The 19758-nt window shown below is 40.9% G+C and overlaps 1 protein-coding gene and 1 long non-coding RNA gene across 4 annotated transcripts in view; both read left to right on the plus strand.

Annotated features, from left to right (window-relative positions):
* Nucleotides 1–17970, plus strand: part of RBM26 (RNA binding motif protein 26) — a 49126-nt gene extending 31156 nt beyond the window's left edge. For 2 of the 3 annotated variants that reach the window (XM_083735251.1, XM_083735250.1), the window contains exons 15-22: nt 178–306; nt 4271–4345; nt 6002–6172; nt 7069–7173; nt 9389–9598; nt 10476–10562; nt 14344–14457; nt 17144–17970. In XM_083735251.1, coding sequence (XP_083591377.1) covers nt 178–306; nt 4271–4345; nt 6002–6172; nt 7069–7173; nt 9389–9598; nt 10476–10562; nt 14344–14457; nt 17144–17233 — 981 coding nt within the window. In that variant the 3' untranslated portion in view covers nt 17234–17970. The remainder of the gene's footprint in view (nt 1–177; nt 307–4270; nt 4346–6001; nt 6173–7068; nt 7174–9388; nt 9599–10475; nt 10563–14343; nt 14458–17143) is intronic. The other variant, XM_083735252.1, reaches the window with a different exon arrangement.
* On the plus strand, nt 11150–14094 carry LOC310843018. Its single transcript, XR_014563461.1, has 2 exons — nt 11150–12680; nt 13973–14094. It is a non-coding gene; the product is annotated as an uncharacterized lncRNA (long non-coding RNA).
* Nucleotides 17971–19758: the final 1788 nt, after the last annotated feature.

The raw sequence follows: 19758 nt of genomic DNA on the forward strand, positions 1-19758 counted from the left end.
TTTAGAGGCAGTCCTAGCCTGTCTTTAAATTGTCATGAGTCTGTTTACTCCATTTTTTTATGTTCATGCCATCTTTGCAATCACAGCAACAAGCGTCTGTCTTGGAGTAATATACTTTGAATCCTATATTTACGAATTCTTTATTTACTAGCAAAATAAAATGGTTTCCTTCTGTAGGTGTTGTCTACTTCTACTGGCTTGACAAAAACAGTGTATAACCCAGCTGCTTTGAAAGCAGCGCAGAAAATGTTGCCTGTTGTTAACAGTTCCATGCTAGATTCTAGTGAAGCACAGAAGAAAAAACAGGTAAATTGAACTCTGCTTATTTATAAAACAGCAATAATTTATTTAGAAATTTGCAACATCTAGAACATAGTTTGTCATGATTGCTTATTCCTGAAGAAGCTGGATACTGTGCCTTTGCCAGAATCTCTGTCAAGTTCTGAAAATTATTTCAAAAGTTGCAGTTTGAGATGTTTTGTTGGTGCACCTTCTCAGTAAAGGCTAAACCTGAATCTGCTTTCATGGACACATTTTAGGAAGAGGGGTAATTTTCTCTTTGCTACCTAAGGCAGTGGGTTGCTAGATGCCATTTACTTGGCTTCTAGGGTTGCAGAAGATATAGTACTCAGACCAATTGCTAGAATTTAGTTGTGTGAATTATTTTTCTATTTCATAATATTTATATACTGCTTGAATGTAAGAAAAACCCCCAAAGCGATTTACAAAAAGATAAGACAGTTGTAATTGCAGTTGTGCTTGTAAGTGAAGGATGCCTTTCTTACAGTGGGTCAGGCCAGATGCAGCCTAAAGCTTTCTGATCATCTAACAACAATTAGATTGCAGATGCTCGCTTTTCTGCGTCTTCCCCTCATTTTAACAGATTCCCTTCCCTTCCATTTTTCGAGGTAACTGTGCTATAGTGTCCTGTCCTCACTAGTGTGCTTGCTAAAAACGCTCTACTCCAAATCAGTTGCAGCCAACGTTAGCGGTGGATTTGTAAACTGAAGGTTGAGCAGTTCATGGCTAGTGGAAATTCAGGTGCAGATTTAGTGCTATATCAGCATTATAAAGCAAGATGGAAGGAGGATTTGTGTGCAGAAGCAAAGGAAGAATGTAGGGGAAGTTAGATAGGAGTTACTCATATCTTGTGACTTTCATTAGACTTGGTTTGGTGCCTAACGTCTGGTATTCAGCGCCTACATAGAAATAATACCATCATGAATTATGCCTGGCCCACTAAATCCCTGTACTGTGGACAAAAGAAGACAAACGATGACCTCTACACAATAAAGCACAATGAGCTATTTGAAGATCTTACACTCAAAAGCATGAAATAAACATCTTCAGTACCAATTACTGAAATGCCCTTAGCCCCAAGTAGCAGTTTAATCTTGTGTTGATCTTAAGGACAGAACTTTGTTTCATGTTACATTTTACAGTAGTATGTATTTTCTGCTGCTGTTCTTCCTGCATAGCTTTCTGAGTCGTCACTTTTTTCACAACATAGTGGACCAGTTTTCTTCTTACCTTTTTTACCAATGCACTTCATCTTTGGGTGTATTCATCTCCCTTTTCTAGAGTTAAATAATCCTGAGCAATCTTCCTTGAGCTGCTGCTTCTCTTCTCTTAACGTCTTACATTTTCTCATTATCCTTGGAGAGGAGACTTGTTTCTTTTTTTCACTTGATTTGGACAAGTGTAAAATGTTTTATCGGCATTTTCCTTTCAGGGCTGTAAGTTTCCAACATCAGATTTGCAGTATTCTGCACAGTATTTCGCTGAAGAAACCCTAGTATAAAAACATAAAATTGTGCACATTCCTTTTCAGAATGTCAAACCATTTTTCATTAGTTGAAATTTTTTTATCAGTGTATAGTTAGGGGAAGGTGATTAGTATTTGAACTTTGCTATGGGCATGAGAATTTATTTGAATGCTGCGGTAGGTGATAAGATTTTCAGAACAGGGATGCAGGTGGTAAAATTTATCAGGAGAAGCGAACTCTGGTATTATTTATATATGTAACACCTAGTGGTAGAAATCATTTGACATTCTGCATACTTCATTTTGCTGTAAGATAAATAAACTTGGTAAATTTACTTCCTAATGTCCCAAGATGAGCACCACATCTATGTTATCTAAGTAAATCCGATAATTCACCAATTGAAACTCTTGCATTATCCAGTTTAGTCTTCAAACGTAACAATTTGGTATCATTTATTGACCTTTGCATTTCTCTGTATGGTCTGGATTATTTGGGGAAAGGCCTTGAGTGATACTCAGCTAAGTTTTACTTACAGTAGACCTCTTGGAATTAATAGCGCTTAGTCATGTTCATTAATTTAAATGGGTCTACTCTGAATATGTTGAATAGCACCCCTTCAGTTTGGTGCCCAACTATGGTTAAGAGATGCCACATAGGGCTAATATGTGCAATACATCTGAAACATTGACACCTAATTCTAACGTTTTAGAATTTCTATGCATATCTTCTAATAAAAGGGGGTGAGATCCATAGTTACCTGCTTTCAGAAACAAGTTTGATTTCTTACAAATCTGGTATTAACCACTTTAGAAAGTTGCCATGATAAAAGAGTTTCTTTCACTTCTCTTGCAAGTTCAGATTTGTTTCAGCTACTACAGAAAAATCAGTAAAATAAAATTCATTTGATCAAATATTTTGTAAGGGGTCTCTTATTGCATCACATTTTCTTCAGTTGTAATTCAGACATGAATGGGATTCACCTCCACTTGAAAACAACTGGCTTACTCAGTACTGTAGTCCCATTAATGTAGCAGTTCTGCAGGCTGGTTTCTTCACTTGCAGAGACCAAATATGCAGATTTCTTTCTCAGAGGCCATTGATTCAGAATGACCCAGATTTGTGTCAGATCTTTTTGTATTTAATCAATGGGAAAAGTAATTCCTCTAATTTCCTTGCATATTAATCATATTTGTCACCAGAAATTGGGTTTCTGGATATCTTGCTCTGAAAGTCATGATGCAGGTGGTTCAGTGCTTTAAGAAATTGTTCTTGAGGAGAACAAGCTGATTTTGGAATAGCAAAATAGGCCACATAGGGTTACAGCGATAATTATTTCCTTAACTTAGAGTCTTACATGCTTTGTGACCAATTTTCCCTGTTAAACAGTGTTGAATTTCACTTTTGTTCAAGTTGTGAAACTGAAGCACATGACTGTCATTACCGTGTCTTGCCTCAAAATGGAAAACTTTCTGCTAATATGTTTTTTTTAAAAAAACAACACATAAATGCGCAGTCACAACTGTGATGAACCAGTAAAGATTTCTGTTAACATAAAACAACTTCATTTGCAATTCCTTATTCAAAGAGTCATGGAAAGTTCAAACAGAAAGGAAACAAGGAATTCAGAAACATTTACTGAAGCGGACCTAAGAATGCATTCCAGATTTAATGAATTGCATTTCCTTGCTATGTGTAGCTATTTTTCTGTAGGCTCTTAATGCATATTGGTTGGAAATCCAATATATTTTCAATATTTTTGTTAATTTAGCTACTAGAAAGGTGCAATTTAGCCATAAAAGCTATGCATCCTCCAGACCCCTAACTTTAGAAATGCTCCAACAAATCCTGTAAACAGCACAGAATTAGTAATGTTGGAATTCCAGAATAGCACCTGTGACAAAAAGTAATGCACAAAAAGCTCTAAATATATAAATGATGCAATCGTGCAGCATCCCCATCGCAAAGCGTGGAACCTTGCACTTCTTAATCCTGAATATGGTAAGGGAGTGTAGAACTGCCCAGAGGAGCAGATATAACACAAGCATTTGGTCAAAAAATATCGGTTGTCAAATGATGTAACTGTGTATACTGCTGTTCTGTGTCAATTATAAATATAGGAAGAGATGATATCACATAACCATTCAAGGCGAGATTCCATGTATTGTTCGCTCAAGATGTTTGAGAACTGACATTGTGCAAGTGGTAGCATACAGAGTTTAATAATAGTAGTTGCATTAGGGGCTGAATATGATCTTTCGCAAATGCAAAATACCCATTGGATTCTGCTGTTGTGCTACACTAAGACATAGGCACCAGTTAGCAGTATGGCTACCATTATTGGAGATCACCTTCAGCGTGCCCATGCTCAGTCACATCAGTTCTTTCCACATTATTGGTTTATTCTAATCGGACAGAATATATGAGTAAAATGGGTGGAATTGCACGGTTACTCATCAGCTTATGTTTAACAATGGGTGATAATAATTGTGTTTTTATGTTTCCAGGAGGCACTAAGACTTCAGCAAGACGTGAGAAAGAAAAAGCAAGAGATTTTAGAAAAGCACATTGAAACACAAAAGGTAAAAATATACATTAATGCAACTGGACTACTGTTGAATAATATTAATAATGATTGATGTATTGTAAGACAGTGCTACTCAAAGTGGTGGTCCATGTACTGATGTTGGTCCACAAGCCATCAGTTGCTGGTCCATGACCCCATCACAGCCCAGGTTGAATAAGATACTTCAGGAACCAAATAATGGCATATTGTGGGTGGGTTGTTGATCCACCACAGCAACATAGTTTGAGAAGCAATGTTGTAAGATACAGTGCTCGCTAAAGGTAAAGGTAAAGGTACCCCTGCCCGTACGGGCCAGTCTTGACAGACTCTGGGGTTGTGCGCCCATCTCACTTAAGAGGCCAGGGGCCAGCGCTGTCTGGAGACACTTCCGGGTCACGTGGCCAGCGTGACAAAGCTGCATCTGGCGAGCCAGAGCTGCACACAGAAACGCCGTTTACCTTCCCGCTGGTAAGCGGTCCCTATTTATCTACTTGCACCCGGAGGTGCTTTCGAACTGCTAGGTTGGCAGGCGCTGGGACTGAGCAGCGGGAGCGCACCCCGCTGCAGGGATTCGAACCGCCGACCTTTCAATCGGCAAGTCCTAGGCGCTGAGGCTTTAACCCACAGCGCCACCTGTGTCCCTACAGTGCTCGCTACGTCACCGTAAAATCCTGTGCTGTAAAGGTTGCTAAGCGGTGATTCAGGTGAAACACAAATCTTACTTATCATTCCAGGGCTCATAGGGATCCCACTAAAATTAATGAATCTGGGGCGGTGTGAGCTTGTGCACACCCAGATGAAACTTTGCAAGTAAAACAGAAAGTGGTGATGGAATTAATGGGGTGGAAGCCTCTGCCTCCATACCCTAGGTATTAGTCTGTGTCATTTGAGTGGAATTCCGCTTGGGTCGCCAACCAAAAATCCACTCTGGAAGGCCCAAACTGTGTGAGGTGATGCCACAGGGCTGAAGGGAGAACTAGCGAAGAATCGCCCTCCCACTTTCATTCATGGAAGCCCCTGTGGAAGGTAAACCACTCCTTCCAAGAACGAAATAACTCCTTCCGTGGACAGAACCTTTTGCATCTGGCTCATGGAAAAATAATTCCAGATTCTCAGCTGAAGCAATCCATGCTATTCGCAGCTGGTGTTACTGCCAAGCTAGTACTACTTTAAGAATATGGGTTTTAACAGCATAAAAAATCTTCCCAAGTCAAGTTGTGGAGAGCTTATACAAATTCAGTTCAAATCTGCCAAACGCCGCCAAGCTTTTCCACAAGTTGTCCTAGCTGTTCTTTCCCAGCTCTTCACAGAGGAGAGCACAGTTGACAAATTTTGTAGAAGAGTTACAAGAATGAGTAGTGGAAATCTGTATTGGAGAGTTCTCAATGCATCTTTCTAAGCGCACTAAGTTTGGTATCAAGACTGTAGTTCCTACATCAGAATCTAAGGGTTGTCTAATTCCTCTCTCCTGTTGGAGCTGTTTTCCATGGATGTTGGTGCCATTTTGGATATTTGGCAGCTTTCCTTATGTATGGATAATTTTTTTTAAAAAAAACCACTTGTGTCTTCATAAATGTGTGCGATGGTGGGGAGCTTAGATAAACTTCCTTCGAAGATGAAAAATAACCCACGTGTAAAGGATTCCTGTTAGTAATATGTGTAATTTCAATAGATGCTGATTTCAAAACTGGAGAAGAATAAAACAATGAAACCGGAGGACAAAGCTGAAATCATGAAAACTCTGGAGACCTTGACTAACAGCATTACCAAGTTAAAGGATGAATTGAAAGGGGTCTCCACTCCAGCAAGCACTCCCCTGAAAAACATGAAAACAAAAACACAGGTATCTGTATTTTGTCATCATTCAATGCTTTTAAGCTATCTTTTCTTTAAATCATTTTCTTTTGATGTATAAGTTTGCTGCGGAAAGCTGGGAGCGGATGCATTGATCACATTTTTGTTTTGCTTATCCTCCAAGATAACATACATAGGACTCTCTCTTTCCCACCACCACAATCCCATGACTGAGAAGTAGTGACTTGCTTAAAAGCACCAAGTGACCTTTATGGCTGACTAGAAGTTTGAATCCATTCACCTGTCACTGGTGGGTCATTACAACACACCAAGGTTATGCTAAATCCAAACCACAGAGCCTAGGACTTGCTGATCAGAAGGTCAGCGGTCCGAATCCCCACGACAGGGTGAGGTCCCGTTGTTCGGTCCCAGCTCCTGCCCACCTAGCAGTTCGAAAGCACTGTGCAAGTAGATAAGGTAAACGGCAGGAAGGTAAACAGTTTCCGTTCGCTGCTCTGGTTCGCCAGAAGCGGCTTAGTCATGCTGGCCACATGACCCGGAAGCTGTACGCCGGCTCCCTTGGCCAATAAAGCGAGATGAGTGTTGCAACCCCAGAGTTGGCCATGACGGGACCTAATGGTCAGGGGTCCCTTTACCTTTAACCTTTAAGGCGGTTTTCAGTGTGGGAGAGGAGGAGACAATTTTTGAAATTTGAGAAAAATAAAATTGCATTACCCTCCTGGATTTATACCCCGTTAAAAAAAGAAGTAGGCCCTTATGCTAACCTAGCAATCATCCTTCCCATAGATGTCAGCTAATGTTTCTTTTGAAGACATTCCCCCTGAAACTTGAAACATTGTAATGCTCTATGGGAGTCTGGCTATTTACTCCCACGTTTTCTGCATGAGTTAAGAAAAGCATACTAAATTGCTTAGTATCCTTTAGATGCAAAAAGAACTACTGGACACTGAGTTGGACTTGTATAAGAAGATGCAGGCAGGCGAAGAAGTCACTGAACTAAGACGAAAGTACACAGAACTGCAGCTTGAAGTAAGTTGATTTCATTTTTGATGGTCAGCACGGCACTATTCCACATGTATGCCCCCCTCAGTGAATTTGTGTAACAGTTAGGAAAAAATAGATTCTTACAACATATGACAACATCATACGCATAAAATAAAATATCCCACCCTAACCCAGAAGATGAAGTTTATGCATTATATCCAAAATAACATCCAAATAACTTAACTTTGGGAGCAGCATGCATTTTCAAAATGTTCCCCTAGGTGGTGCTCTTGGTGTTTAGAACTGTTAAGCAGTTACTGAAATGTCTGTTTTCGATTCACTGCCTTTAAAAGAGCGCGAGCGCATTGAAAATAATGCATTACCTTAAAATGATTGTATGTTAAGCCCAGACTCCTAGAGTGAAGTGAAATGAATGGCAGAAGGTCATCTGATGCAAAGTTAGTTATCTTTCTCTTTGAAACTGAATTTTGCTAATTATTGCTTCCCAATTCTTATCGGTTTGCAAAGCATATTAAAATGAAGTGTTATGTAATGCCAGCTTGATCAGCATTCTTTCATATTTCATTTCTTTGGAAGTGCCTTTACCAGGCCTAAACTTCATACACTGGCATTTGCTGCCCTGTTAGGTGATTTGCTGCACCATATATATATTGCTGTCATGTTGTCCCCAAGAATACGGAAATAAGAAGAGGCAAAGTCTTCAAGGATCTTTCCACCTGTGTTTTCCTCTGCCTGCCTTGCATCTCTGACTCAGTGCAGCGCACCCATGGGGAGAGAGCGTGTAATCCCATCAGGCACATAGTATTTCCTAAATCGGCAGACATGAATATGGCCCAGGACAAAACAGACTGACCACTTCCTTCATATTAGAGAGATAAGAAAATGAATGGGTGGATGTAAGCATCTGGAATGATCAAATGTCTTTGGGAGTCCTAGAATCTGTGCCTATGAAAGTTGTTGCATGTAATTGCTCTGGGTTGTCTTTCAAGAGGTTTGCTATTCAAGGTGACTTGGTGTGGTGTTGCAAAGGGAATAAGCTGTCAGTTGGCAAGTCTGGCTCAGATCTTACCTCTGCCATAAATTCCTGAGGTAGCATTAGACTTGTGTTTCCCAAACTTGGGTCTCCAGCTATTTTTGGACTACAACTCCCGCCATCCCTAGCTAGCAAGACCAGTGGTCAGGGATGAAGGGAATTGTAGTCTGAAAACAGTTTGGGAAATATTGCAATTAGACAGTCTCCCCTGAGTCCCCATTTACAATGTGGAAATAATAACAATACTAAACAGCCTCGGTCCTGTATACCTGAAGGAGCGTCTCCACCCCCATCGTTCAGCCTGGACACTGAGATCCAGCGCCGAGGGCCTTCTGGCGGTTCCCTCATTGCGAGAAGTGAGGCTACAGGGAACCAGACAGAGGGCCTTCTCGGTAGTGGCGCCCGCCCTGTGGAACGCCCTCCCATCAGATGTCAAAGAGATAAAGAATTACCTGACATTCAGAAGACATCTTAAGGCAGCCCTGTTCAGGGAAGTTTGTAATATGAAATGCTATACTGTTTTTAACACTGATTGGGAGCCGCCCAGAGTGGCTGGGGAAACTCAGCCAGATGGGCGGGGTATAAATAATAAATAATAATAATAATAATAATAATAATAATAATAATAATAATAATAATTATCATCATCAAGATGTTTTAAGGTTTACAGTAGCATAAGTACAGACCCTTGTACCTACGGGACCGCCTCTCCTGGTATGTCCCACAGAGGAACTTACAGTCTTCAAACAAAAACATCTTGAATGTCCCAGGCCACAGAGAGGTTAGGCTGGCCTCAACTAGAGCCAAGGCTTTTTCGCCTGTGGCTCCGATCTGGTGGAATGCTCTGTCACAAGAGACTAGGGCCCTGCAGGACTTGACGTCTTTCCGCAGGGCCTGCAAGACAGAGCTGTTCCACCAGGCCTTTGGCCAAGGCACAGCCTGACCCCCTCCTTTGGCAATCCTCACAGAACTCTAGCCCAATGGTTGCCATCAATTTGATTTGAATTAATTTTATAATGAAATGATTTTAGAATGTTGTATTATTTTATTGTTGTTAGCCGCCCTGAGCCCGGCTTCGGCTGGGGAGGGCGGGATATAAATAAAATTTATTATTATTATTATTATTATTATTATTATTATTATTATTATTATAACACATATGTATTAGTTTGGCTTGTATTAGATGTTGTTGTTATTTCATGTTAGGCTGCGAAACGAGGGATTTTGTCCTCGGGTCGTGGGAGAGGAATTCATACACGAGGTCGTGGTGCGTCTCGCGGCAGAGGCAGGGGAGGACGAGGCCGGGGTCGGGGAAGAGGTGTTCCCATCCATGCCGTGGTGGATCATCGTCCAAGGGCACTTGAAATCTCTGCTTTTACAGAGAACGACCGAGAAGATCTCCTCCCACATTTTGCGGTATGTACCCGCCCCACTGCCTTCCTGATCTCAGTGTGATAATATGTCTTAGAAACCTAACATTATGTTGCAATGTGATTGTGATCAGTGAAAATCAGCAAAGTGTTGTAAATCAAATATGCACCTCTAACTTCCGGAGGAAGGCCTTAGGCTAGGCGGGCACTATAATAATGTTTTGTCAAGTATGTGAAATTAAGTGTAATGGACAGGGATGATTGGTTCTTATAGTCACGACTGCAGGTTTGTTTTGATGCCTTTCCTAACTTGTCCGTCTGTGCTGGCAAACAGTCATTCAGAGAGAAGACGAATGGGCACCTGTCACACATGTAGGCTTTTCTGCACAGAAATTATCTTAAGAGTGTGCTGTTGCATAATTTGAAGTATGTTGCAACTGTTTGTTTCTACTGTGAATAAATTAACTAGAAAGGCAGCAGCCATTCCCTGACCTGTGTAAAACACTCGATGCCTATGTTTTTTTCTGCATAGAGTTTATTTCACAAACTCATGTGAAGCTACCCTTAGCAGAACTAAGAACTGAAAATAGCTCTCTTGATCCAAAGTCAAAAGCAAGCAAAGTTTCAGGTCAAACCTCAAGTACATCCGACATAATAAATTCTTGGGCTGCTCTTTGGAATCATAAAAGTTATCGTTAGTGACCTATTTATAAATTGAATGTCTGTTTTCCTTAAGTTTCATTTTTCAGTTTCCTTTTCTTCCATTTTTTAAAAATTTTGGGGATCGTCTATTTTACAACTATCTTAGAAGATTTGGGATCATTAGGTTGCGTTCTCAATCCAGAACTGTTAACAGCCCTTGCATGTTATGCATCAAGGAGAGATTATTTCAGTAAGGTGACAATTTTCCTCCTCTTAAAAAGCAATATGGTGAAATTGAAGACTGCCAGATAGATGACTCGTCACTCCATGCAGTGATTACTTTCAAGACGAGAGCAGAAGCCGAGGCAGTAAGTATATCCTCCTTTTTTTGTTTTCATGTTAGGTGGTAAGGTTCAGTTTAACTGCATCTAACTATTGTACAGAGCTTCTGTGTTCCACCCCTTCCTATTACCTGTAATACATGTGTCGTGTATTAGCATACGCTTTGTCTGGCTTCAGTTATTTAATTAAATAATGAAGACCAAACCACTGAAATAAAGTGAGTGTGTACAGAGGCTTTGCTCTCATTTTCCCGTTTCAATCTAAGATGTTAGAGGACGGAGGACTGCGGGGGGGGGGGAGGGGGCATTTCCTATAATGAAGATTGTCTGGCAATGTAACCTTAAGCACTTAGATTGGATTCAGCTAAGGAGTCCCATTAATGGAAGGATTTCTGCTGGTGCTGCAGGGATCTTCCCGGGCCACCGCACAGACAACCGGTTGGCTCTGGGAGCGTTGAGAGAACCTGCACAACAGTATGCAGAATGTGGAGAGGGGGGTTCGTTCCAAGCATCATACGGAAATGCTTGTGTCTAGGGAATGATTGCTACAGCACTACATTGAATTCTTCCCTTCATGGTTGTGTGTGTGTGTGTCTGTGTGTGTGTAAGTGTAAAATACAATTTGAAACGCTGACCTCTGTTCTATTTATCAGCTTTTGTCATATTGGCATTTTCTTTGGTTTTAGTTCTCTTTCTCAGCTTTTAGTTGAAGAATCAAGAGAAAATGTGCTTTATGAAAGCTAGAAAGAGCTACGGCCTGAATTCCTTGTAACACATTTGTTTTCCATGCTTGTGAGCACAGGGATTGTCAACTAGGATTCTCTTTAACATCTTGCTGCTTCTAACAGTATTTCATCACTAAATGGGCAAGCAAAGTTTTGTGCAAAATTACTTTGGAAAGATTAAGGCCCCAAAGATGCTCTCCAAAACTCTGAGTGCCTGAAGAGGGGTCCTTTGTGACATTGCGAATGGAACAACACATTTGTGTTTTCTCTAAAACTTTCAATCTGATTGTGTTATGGATATGAATATTTCCTCGAATACAAGCAGAGGAACTTGATTAGCTGTAAAACTAACAAAAAAAAAGTTCATAGTGTATAAATCAAATATCTGCAAGTTAAGTTTCTACTTGTTAGCAAATCAAATATATTATAAATAATAATTGGTAGTAGAAGTTAATCTTCAAAGTAGTTATAGCTTTCTTTGAAGGAATGGTAGCTAATATTTTACTGTCTTGAATGAAAGAGGTTTAAGTTTTATGGCTGTGTGCATTTGAGCTTGGAAGGGTGAGGAGGATTCCCTAGTCGTAAAATGTTGCATTTTTATGTTGCAGTAATTTCTTTCAAAGATTACAAGTTGTTTCTGAACCCAAATGTCACCTATAAGTATTCTTTAAAAATTCCAGTTTGTGACATTGCGATGAGACCATGGACAAAAAACCCACTCCTGTGGTGCATTTTAATAGGCATGGAATCTTTTAAAATTGATCATAAATTTATATGTACAGATTTAAAATTTATACCTGGGGACCTTGATATCACACAATTCATGTTCAGATGTCATCAAACATGTAATTGTTTCCACATTTCACATTATGCTGTACTTTCAGATTGTACTATAAATCTTTTGTGACTGTGGCAGTTATTTCGGAATGTTGCTAACACTGATTTATGCTAGTTCATGTTACTTTAATTTGAACATACTATTTCCAAAGCAGCCACTTAATGCAGCTGGTACTTAAGAAGGCATGAATATCCCATAGGTTAATTTTTTTTTTTAACATTTCAATTACCAAGCCTTTACAGAAAATGGAATGCTTTTCGGCAGAATAATTTATATTCTTTAAGTTTATTTTTTTAAAAAATCAACTCAGTTTTATTTTCAGGATGCCCCGTTTTGGGCAGTAGTAATAATGTATGAAGATTAAAAAGTATCAATATTTCAAAAGCAAAACACCAATGAGGAGATTGTTCAGTAACAGTTGGTTTCTCTGAACAGCATGCTACCTGCATGTTGAAATAATTCAGGACTTTTAAAAAATCAATTTTCTTCATTGCCTTGTGTATGTGTAGACACCAAAAGAAATCTGGAAAGGCTTGCATGAACGTTTACCTTTGAAATAGTAATCTGCAATAGAATACAGTAGTGCCTCGCAAGACGAAATTAATTCGTTCCGCAAGTCTTTTCGTCTTGCGAGTTTTTCGTCTTGCGAAGCACGGTTTCCCATAGGAATGCATTAAAAATCAATTAATGCGTTCCTATGGAAACCGCCTTCAGACCAGGTCCCCCGACCTCTTCTGAAGGCCGGTGGGGGGCGAAAGTCTTTGCTCCCCCCCCCCCGCCTGCCTTCCCGGGACAGCGGAGACTTCTCCGCTGTCCCGGGGCGGTCTTAAAATGCTGGCGGGCGGCAGCGAAGCCTTCGCTGCCGTCCCCCAGCATTTTAAAAGCCCCTGGGACAGCGGAGACTTCCCGGGGCGATTTTAAAATGCTGGCGGGCAGCAGCGCTGCCGCCCGCCAGCATTTTAAGATCACCCCAGACAGCGGAGAAGTCCTCTGCTGTCCCGGGGTTTTTAAAATGCTGGTGGGCGGCAGCGAAGCCTTCGCGGGCAGCAGCGCTGCCGCCCGCCAGCATTTTAAGATCACCCCAGACAGCGGAGACTTCTCCGCTCCCGGGGCGATTTTAAAATGCTGGTGGGCGGCAGCGAAGCCTTCGCGGGCAGCAGCGCTGCCGCCCGCCAGCATTTTAAGATCACCCCAGACAGCGGAGACTTCTCCGCTCCCGGGGCGATTTTAAAATGCTGGTGGGCGGCAGCGAAGGCTTCGCTGCCGCCCACCAGCATTTTAAAAACCCCGGGACAGCGGAGGACTTCTCCGCTGTCTGGGGTGATCTTAAAATGCTGGCAGGCGGCAGCGCTGCTGCCCGCCAGCATTTTAAAATCGCCCCGGGACAGTGGAGGAATTATCCGCTGTCCCGGGGCGATTTAAAAGCCCCCGGGAAGGCAGGCAGGGGGGACAAAGACTTTTGCCCCCCGCCCGCCTTCAGAAGAGGTCCAGGACCTCTTCTGAAGGCCGATGGGGGGCGAAAGTCTTTGCTCCCCCCCCCCGCCGCCCGCCTTCAAAAGCCATCCGGGATAGCGGGAAGCGCTTCCCTGCTATCCCGGACTGCTTTTAAAATGCTGGCGGTGGGGAGCAAAGCCTTTCGGCCCCCGCCGGACTTCCTGGACCTCTTCTGATGGCCGGAGGGGGGGGAAAGGCTTTGCTCCCCACCGCTAGCATTTAAAAGAGGTCCCCGGAGATTTCCCTATGGGCTTTCTTCTTGCGAAGCAAGCCCATAGGGAAATTCGTTTTGCGAAGCGCCTCCAAAACGGAAAACCCTTTCGTCTAGCGGGTTTTTCGTCTTGCGAGGCCTTCGTCTTGCGGGGCACCACTGTACTAAGACTACAGTATACCTTGTAGGGTTTGCTCACACCTGCATTGAAACCTAGGCTTAAAATTTGCCAAAGGACTTGGGGATGCCCACTGGGGTGTTGATTTGTTCTTTAAACAACAACCCCCCCAACCCCCCCCCCACCTCCCAATGCTATATCATAACCTGCTTTTGTTAGTACACACAGTTTCCAAAGTGATTTGCCATGTGGCATAGTGAAATACTGTCCTAAAAGCAAGTCCTGAGAGTTGGGACAATTACTTCAGTTGCAGCTTAGATACGCAGAGGCGCATTTAGTTTATCCTGGTATTTGTTGCCATTCGACCATTTCCCCCCAGAGGACATGTTTCGTTTTAAAGAGAATATTGCTCTTCTCTTTAGGCTGCTATCCACGGATCTCGCTTCAAAGGGCAAGACCTGAAGTTGGCCTGGAACAAGCCGGTCGCAAATATCTCAACGATGGAAACGGAGGAGACTGAACCAGATGAAGAAGAAGTAAGTTTGCGTCCCCTCCTCCTTTACAAACAGACGAAGGAATAGAAAACTTGTTACTGTTGCTGTTTAATAAAGATAGCTTTTGCAAATTCATAACAGCTCTGGTGATTTTGTAACACTAATACCACTTGTTTTCTCTGGGGGAATGTGTGTCTTTTTGGTAACAGAAATATTAGCAGAAAACTCGAAAACAGTTATTGAAAAGAGGATGTCAATATAATGCTCTTAGGGATAGTATGCAACCAGATCATATTCAGTTGACCCACTGAAGAAAGGCAGTTTATTTCATATTAATAAAATGTAAAATAATATATTAATAAGTGTCCATTATTTCAGTGAGTCTACTAGGAATAAGACTTGATCGGAAACCATCCCTAGACTATGATTCAAAAGTTGAGTGGGTAGTTCATATACAGTGGTACCTTGGGTTACATACGCTTCAGGTTACAGACTCTGCTAACCCAGAAATAGTGCTTCAGGTTAAGAAAGTTGCTTCAGGATAAGAACAGAAATCGTGCTCCGGCAGCATGGCGGCAGCAAGAGGCCCCATTAGCTAAAGTGATGCTTCAGGTTAAGAACACTTTCAGGTTAAGAACGGACCTCCGGAATGAATTAAGTACTTAACCCGAGGTACCACTGTACATACTTTCGTCTTAATATCCCTACAATTTCCATGTATTGCGCATTGGAGCAACGTTTATATATTTATTACATTTTGTTTACTGTTCCCCCTTTCAAGTAGTTTAGGGGTCATGTTATCATATTTATCCTTACACCAGCTGTGTGAGTTGCCAATAGCTATCCAGATTGCTTTGTGGCTAAGCAGAAATTTAAAACTGAGACTTCCGGTTCTATCTACAGCATCAAACTAGTGCATTCAAAACAGCATGCTCAGATAATAATTTTCATCCAGAACTATTACAAGTGGTTGATATTCAGATCTTACTTGGTGTATGTGCTGAATGTAAAAATACTGCAAACTCTCTTGCTATCTTCTTGTGATGCAATTAGGAATCCTTAATTTTCTCAGAATTTGTGTATTTTGCATTTGTAATAGTTTTGGTACAGCACACACCTATATTTTCCTTTTTTCTTAATATACATTCTGTTACTTAAGTCATGTTTTCTGTCCTGTATCCATTGGCCTTTTTCTGATTTACTTAACCAGGTTATATTAATTTACGTTCTCTTCCACTATTACAGAACCAGTCCCCTCTTTTCTTCAATAAATTCCCATACATAATGGATTTCCAATCAAAGTTCCCTCAAGCATTTTGTATTTCTTAAATGTCAGCTTTTCCTAAGATAGAATTTCACGAGTGCTTCTACCACAGACACTAAGGCGTATTGAAATAGAATATTTGTAATCACCAGGTCCTGGATGTATCAGCTGTAGAGTAAATTATGAGTGAGAACCTACATTGCTTTCACTGTAAATTTTGTCAGAGTTGCTGTTCCAATGTCACGATATTTTCTGTTATTTATGGGTTTTGGCTCTGACCTTTGCGTAAGCACCTCCTAGAAAATGCATACTCCATTTATGAAAAATTAGTTTCATAACTTCTCACTGGAATGGATTATATCTCATTCTGAACTAGTAGCATGTGTTCATTGCAAAAATATTATATTTATTTAAATAAATATTAAGTAATTACCTATATTCAATAAATAATGAGGAGAATTTTGGCTCAATAGTGGATAGACCCTTACTTGGGTTCAACCCTATCCAAAATGCTCAGGATGAAAGTAAAATATATGTGCATTACTAGATAGCAAGGTTTGTTTAGAGCTTATATCTTGTAGATTGCTTGGAGGGAAAGAAACCACAAGTCCAGGGTTGGCTATAATGACCAGCCAAACCATGGTTTGTTTCCCAGCAGTACAGCAGCAGCAGGAACGGGTCAGGGGGAGCGTTTTAGCTTGTGATTTCAGCACATGTACCAGGACAATGCATGTTTACATTAAAAAGTTTATTTTAACTATGTTTTAATGTGACATGCAAACCAAAACTGAAAATGCATCTGCTGTCTTGTCGAGTGTTCAGAGCACATGACTTCAACCCTGGTGAGCCCTCTGTGGGCTGGTCCATAATAACAAGAGCGACTGGTTTGGATGTAAAATAAATGAGCAAATGACTCATGCTCTCCCCTCTAGTCCTCTGGTGCAGTTACAACGAAGAGATTGGAAATTTTCTTTTCCATTTGTAGCTAGCCATGGTTTGCTGTTACATGCACACTGAAGTGTGGTTAAACGGTGGTTTGCCAAAACTAGCCAGGAACATTAATCACATTTTGGAAGTTGGCTTGTCCAGACAAGACCTACAACCGTTATCCATACCTCATGTCACTTACAGAATAAATCAGTGATTTTTAGAATTTATCAGATAGCTTTTCAAAGCATTATACAGTTTGCAGCAGCATAACGGCTTAACATAAATAAATGAATCCCAGCATGAGATGTATATCTCATGATCTGTAGAATTTCCTGCCATTTGTTAATCTTCATAAACAACAACACTTGGCATGGAAGATGCTAACATTCTGATTGTGTTTTTCCCATTCTTTCAAACTGCAGAAGTAATTTGCATAGTCCTAAAAGGTGCCTGAATGCCACACACCCCTTTTTGTTAGGGAATTTCATATCTTCAGTGCTTCCGGCATGGTCTTACGAAACATTTCTTTTTCAGTTTCAGGAAGAATCCCTGGTAGATGACTCATTGCTTCAAGATGATGATGAAGAAGACGACGACAATGAATCTCGTTCTTGGAGAAGATGATTCAGCGGATTGCTGAGAATGCTAGAACTGTTCCTGTGTTGCATTAGCATTTTCTAATGTACTTTTGCATATTTGTACTTCGAGGAGTTTGGGTGAAAGTGGTGAATTTGGATTTCAGATAAGACTCAAGCAGCTGATTGGTCCCGTCTTTTGAGTGATTGATGTTCGAGTTGCATTTACATTTCGGTAAATGATTGCTAAAGACATCATATTAGGAACATATGCAATGTTTTTATTACTCCTACAGAAACATTACAGAATTCTTTGGGTTCTTTGTAATTTAAAGACTTGGTCACACAACAAGATGACCAAGAGTTGTTATAACATAGATTTTTGTTTTGCTTTGTTTTATTCCAAGTATGGAATGGAAATTTGCATTTAAGATCTTTGTGAATGTTTTCAGAAATAATAATAGATAACATTACTAAACGGAAGTCTCTAAAGTTACGTATTCATAATATTGCATAGTAGTATACTTAGGCTTTACTATGTACTAGCCTTTTGTTGGATTTGTGTACGTATTTTACGTATGAGTTTTAATGATACAGTGTATGACTGCTTTGCATATATCTCCTTATCACTTTAAGATGTTTAAAAAAATAAAGAGATGGAATGGTCTTGGGGAAAAAAGCAAAAAAAAAAAAAAAGCAATAATGACGTTATACTATGGCCCATGATAACAAAGAAAAAAAATTGGAAAAAAGAGAGACCATTCCATGTGGCGACCCCCCCACCCCCCCATATTCACGAAAAGAGCTGAATCACTATCACTATTTCAACCTTATAAACAATAAAACAATTTGGCCTTGAAGCCAAATGCTGAAAATCCTTTTACGCACAATTTAAATTGCCAGCTGACTACCTAACTTCAGAACCAGGCTTTCAAAGGGAGTTCTTGCTTCAAGAACGGCATGGCCACACTCACATTTGAGAAAGCAAGAGGGCTTGTTTTTCTTGTGTGGCAGAAGCTCACGTTTAAAGAAATGCAGCAAAGTGACGTGACCGGTAGGTATTAATTTTATTTATTCTTCGTTAAGCTCTCAATATTGCACACAGAATAAAAATTGAGGTTATCAGAATGGGTTATGTTCTAATAGATAAGGCATAAGGGGCAAGGGGAGAAAAAAACAAGAACATTCAGAAAGCTGGTCCAATCACTTTACAAATGATAGGGCAGACTGATAGGTTCTTTCCTGGAAGGGAGAAACTCAGAAGTAGCCAGAGCAGTCATGCCTCCTTGCCCCTGCCATCTACCCTTTAGATACAATTTTGCACCTGATTATATTGTGTCTATGTTGCCTTTACAGCTTTGGGCATCCATTATTCTCCAGTGTTAAGTATTATTTTTTAAAACCCTCCCCTTCTATTTACAGCAGGCCTATTCTCCTTCATCACTCCACGAGGCCTCTTCCTAGGTTGTTCTGACTACCATCAGCTTTAAATTACTCAATTTTAAATCCATTAAGCCAGTTAAATATTGAATTGATTGCTGTTATATTTCCTTCTAAAGTTATGCTTTCCATCCTTTATATTTTATCACCCGTTGAACAGTTGTTCTGATGATTTCCTTTTTTCATTTCAGGCAGATGGTTTGAAAAGCAACAAAGAAAGCCGCAACTCTTGTTCTTTCCCCCCATCTTTAATTTTGATTTGTTCTTTGTATCGCAACTGTACTGTCTACCTGCCTTATCAGTAAGCCATGTAAGCTGGGAACCTAAGAGAAGTTAACTCTTGCAAGCTAATGGAGTTGCTGTGGACCCCGGCAGCTGTTTCAAAATATTGTCAAATATTTTTTAGCAACTTGAAGCACTTCATACTCCCCTGACCGGCTTAGTGTGGTCTGATTACCTATGTTGAAATGAACAAGAAGATGAAACTACCGAATTCTTAAGCTTGCTGGGGTCTGTTCTGTCTCCCAACAACTTCTCAAATAGGCTAGAGAAAATAACTTCGTGTTTTGCCTTATCATTTTTATTCTTCTTAAGAGTGTGCTTATACAACTTAGAGGAGGAGATTTGTTAAATTTTTTGTAAACCTTTTTCTGTACATTCCTGTGTATACCAAAAAAACACCCCACTATGAACCCATTACAAAGCAGTGCAGGGGTTCATTGAAACTCGAGAGAGAATTTTACCCTGAGGTCTCCAATGTCGCAGATAGAGCTGGGCAATGTATCGGTAAACGGTCAGAAACTGGTACGGCGTTCAGATCACGATGCCGGTTTCAGACATTTTGAGTTGGCAATACAGATGGCAAAGGCACAGGGAGGTGGCAAAGCCGCAGGCGGATGGGAATCTGAGAAGGCACTTTTTCGGGCTCCATTTGCCTGCCTTACCTGCCTGTGGCTTTGAGGAAGCCCCCCTCCCCAGCTCGTGCGAGCCGGAACATTACCGGGGTTCACTCAGATTCCCGCCCCCAGCGGAGCAATTTAAGGATGCCTCTGCCCTTCCAGCTCCTGTGAGCTAGAGCAATAGGGGGGCTTGCTCAGTAGGGCTGGACGATGTATCTTGACTGCTTCTTCCTCC

Source organism: Podarcis gaigeae (assembly GCF_964106915.1).
Source record: "Podarcis gaigeae genome assembly, chromosome: 4".
NCBI classification, from domain to species: Eukaryota; Metazoa; Chordata; class Lepidosauria; order Squamata; family Lacertidae; genus Podarcis; species Podarcis gaigeae.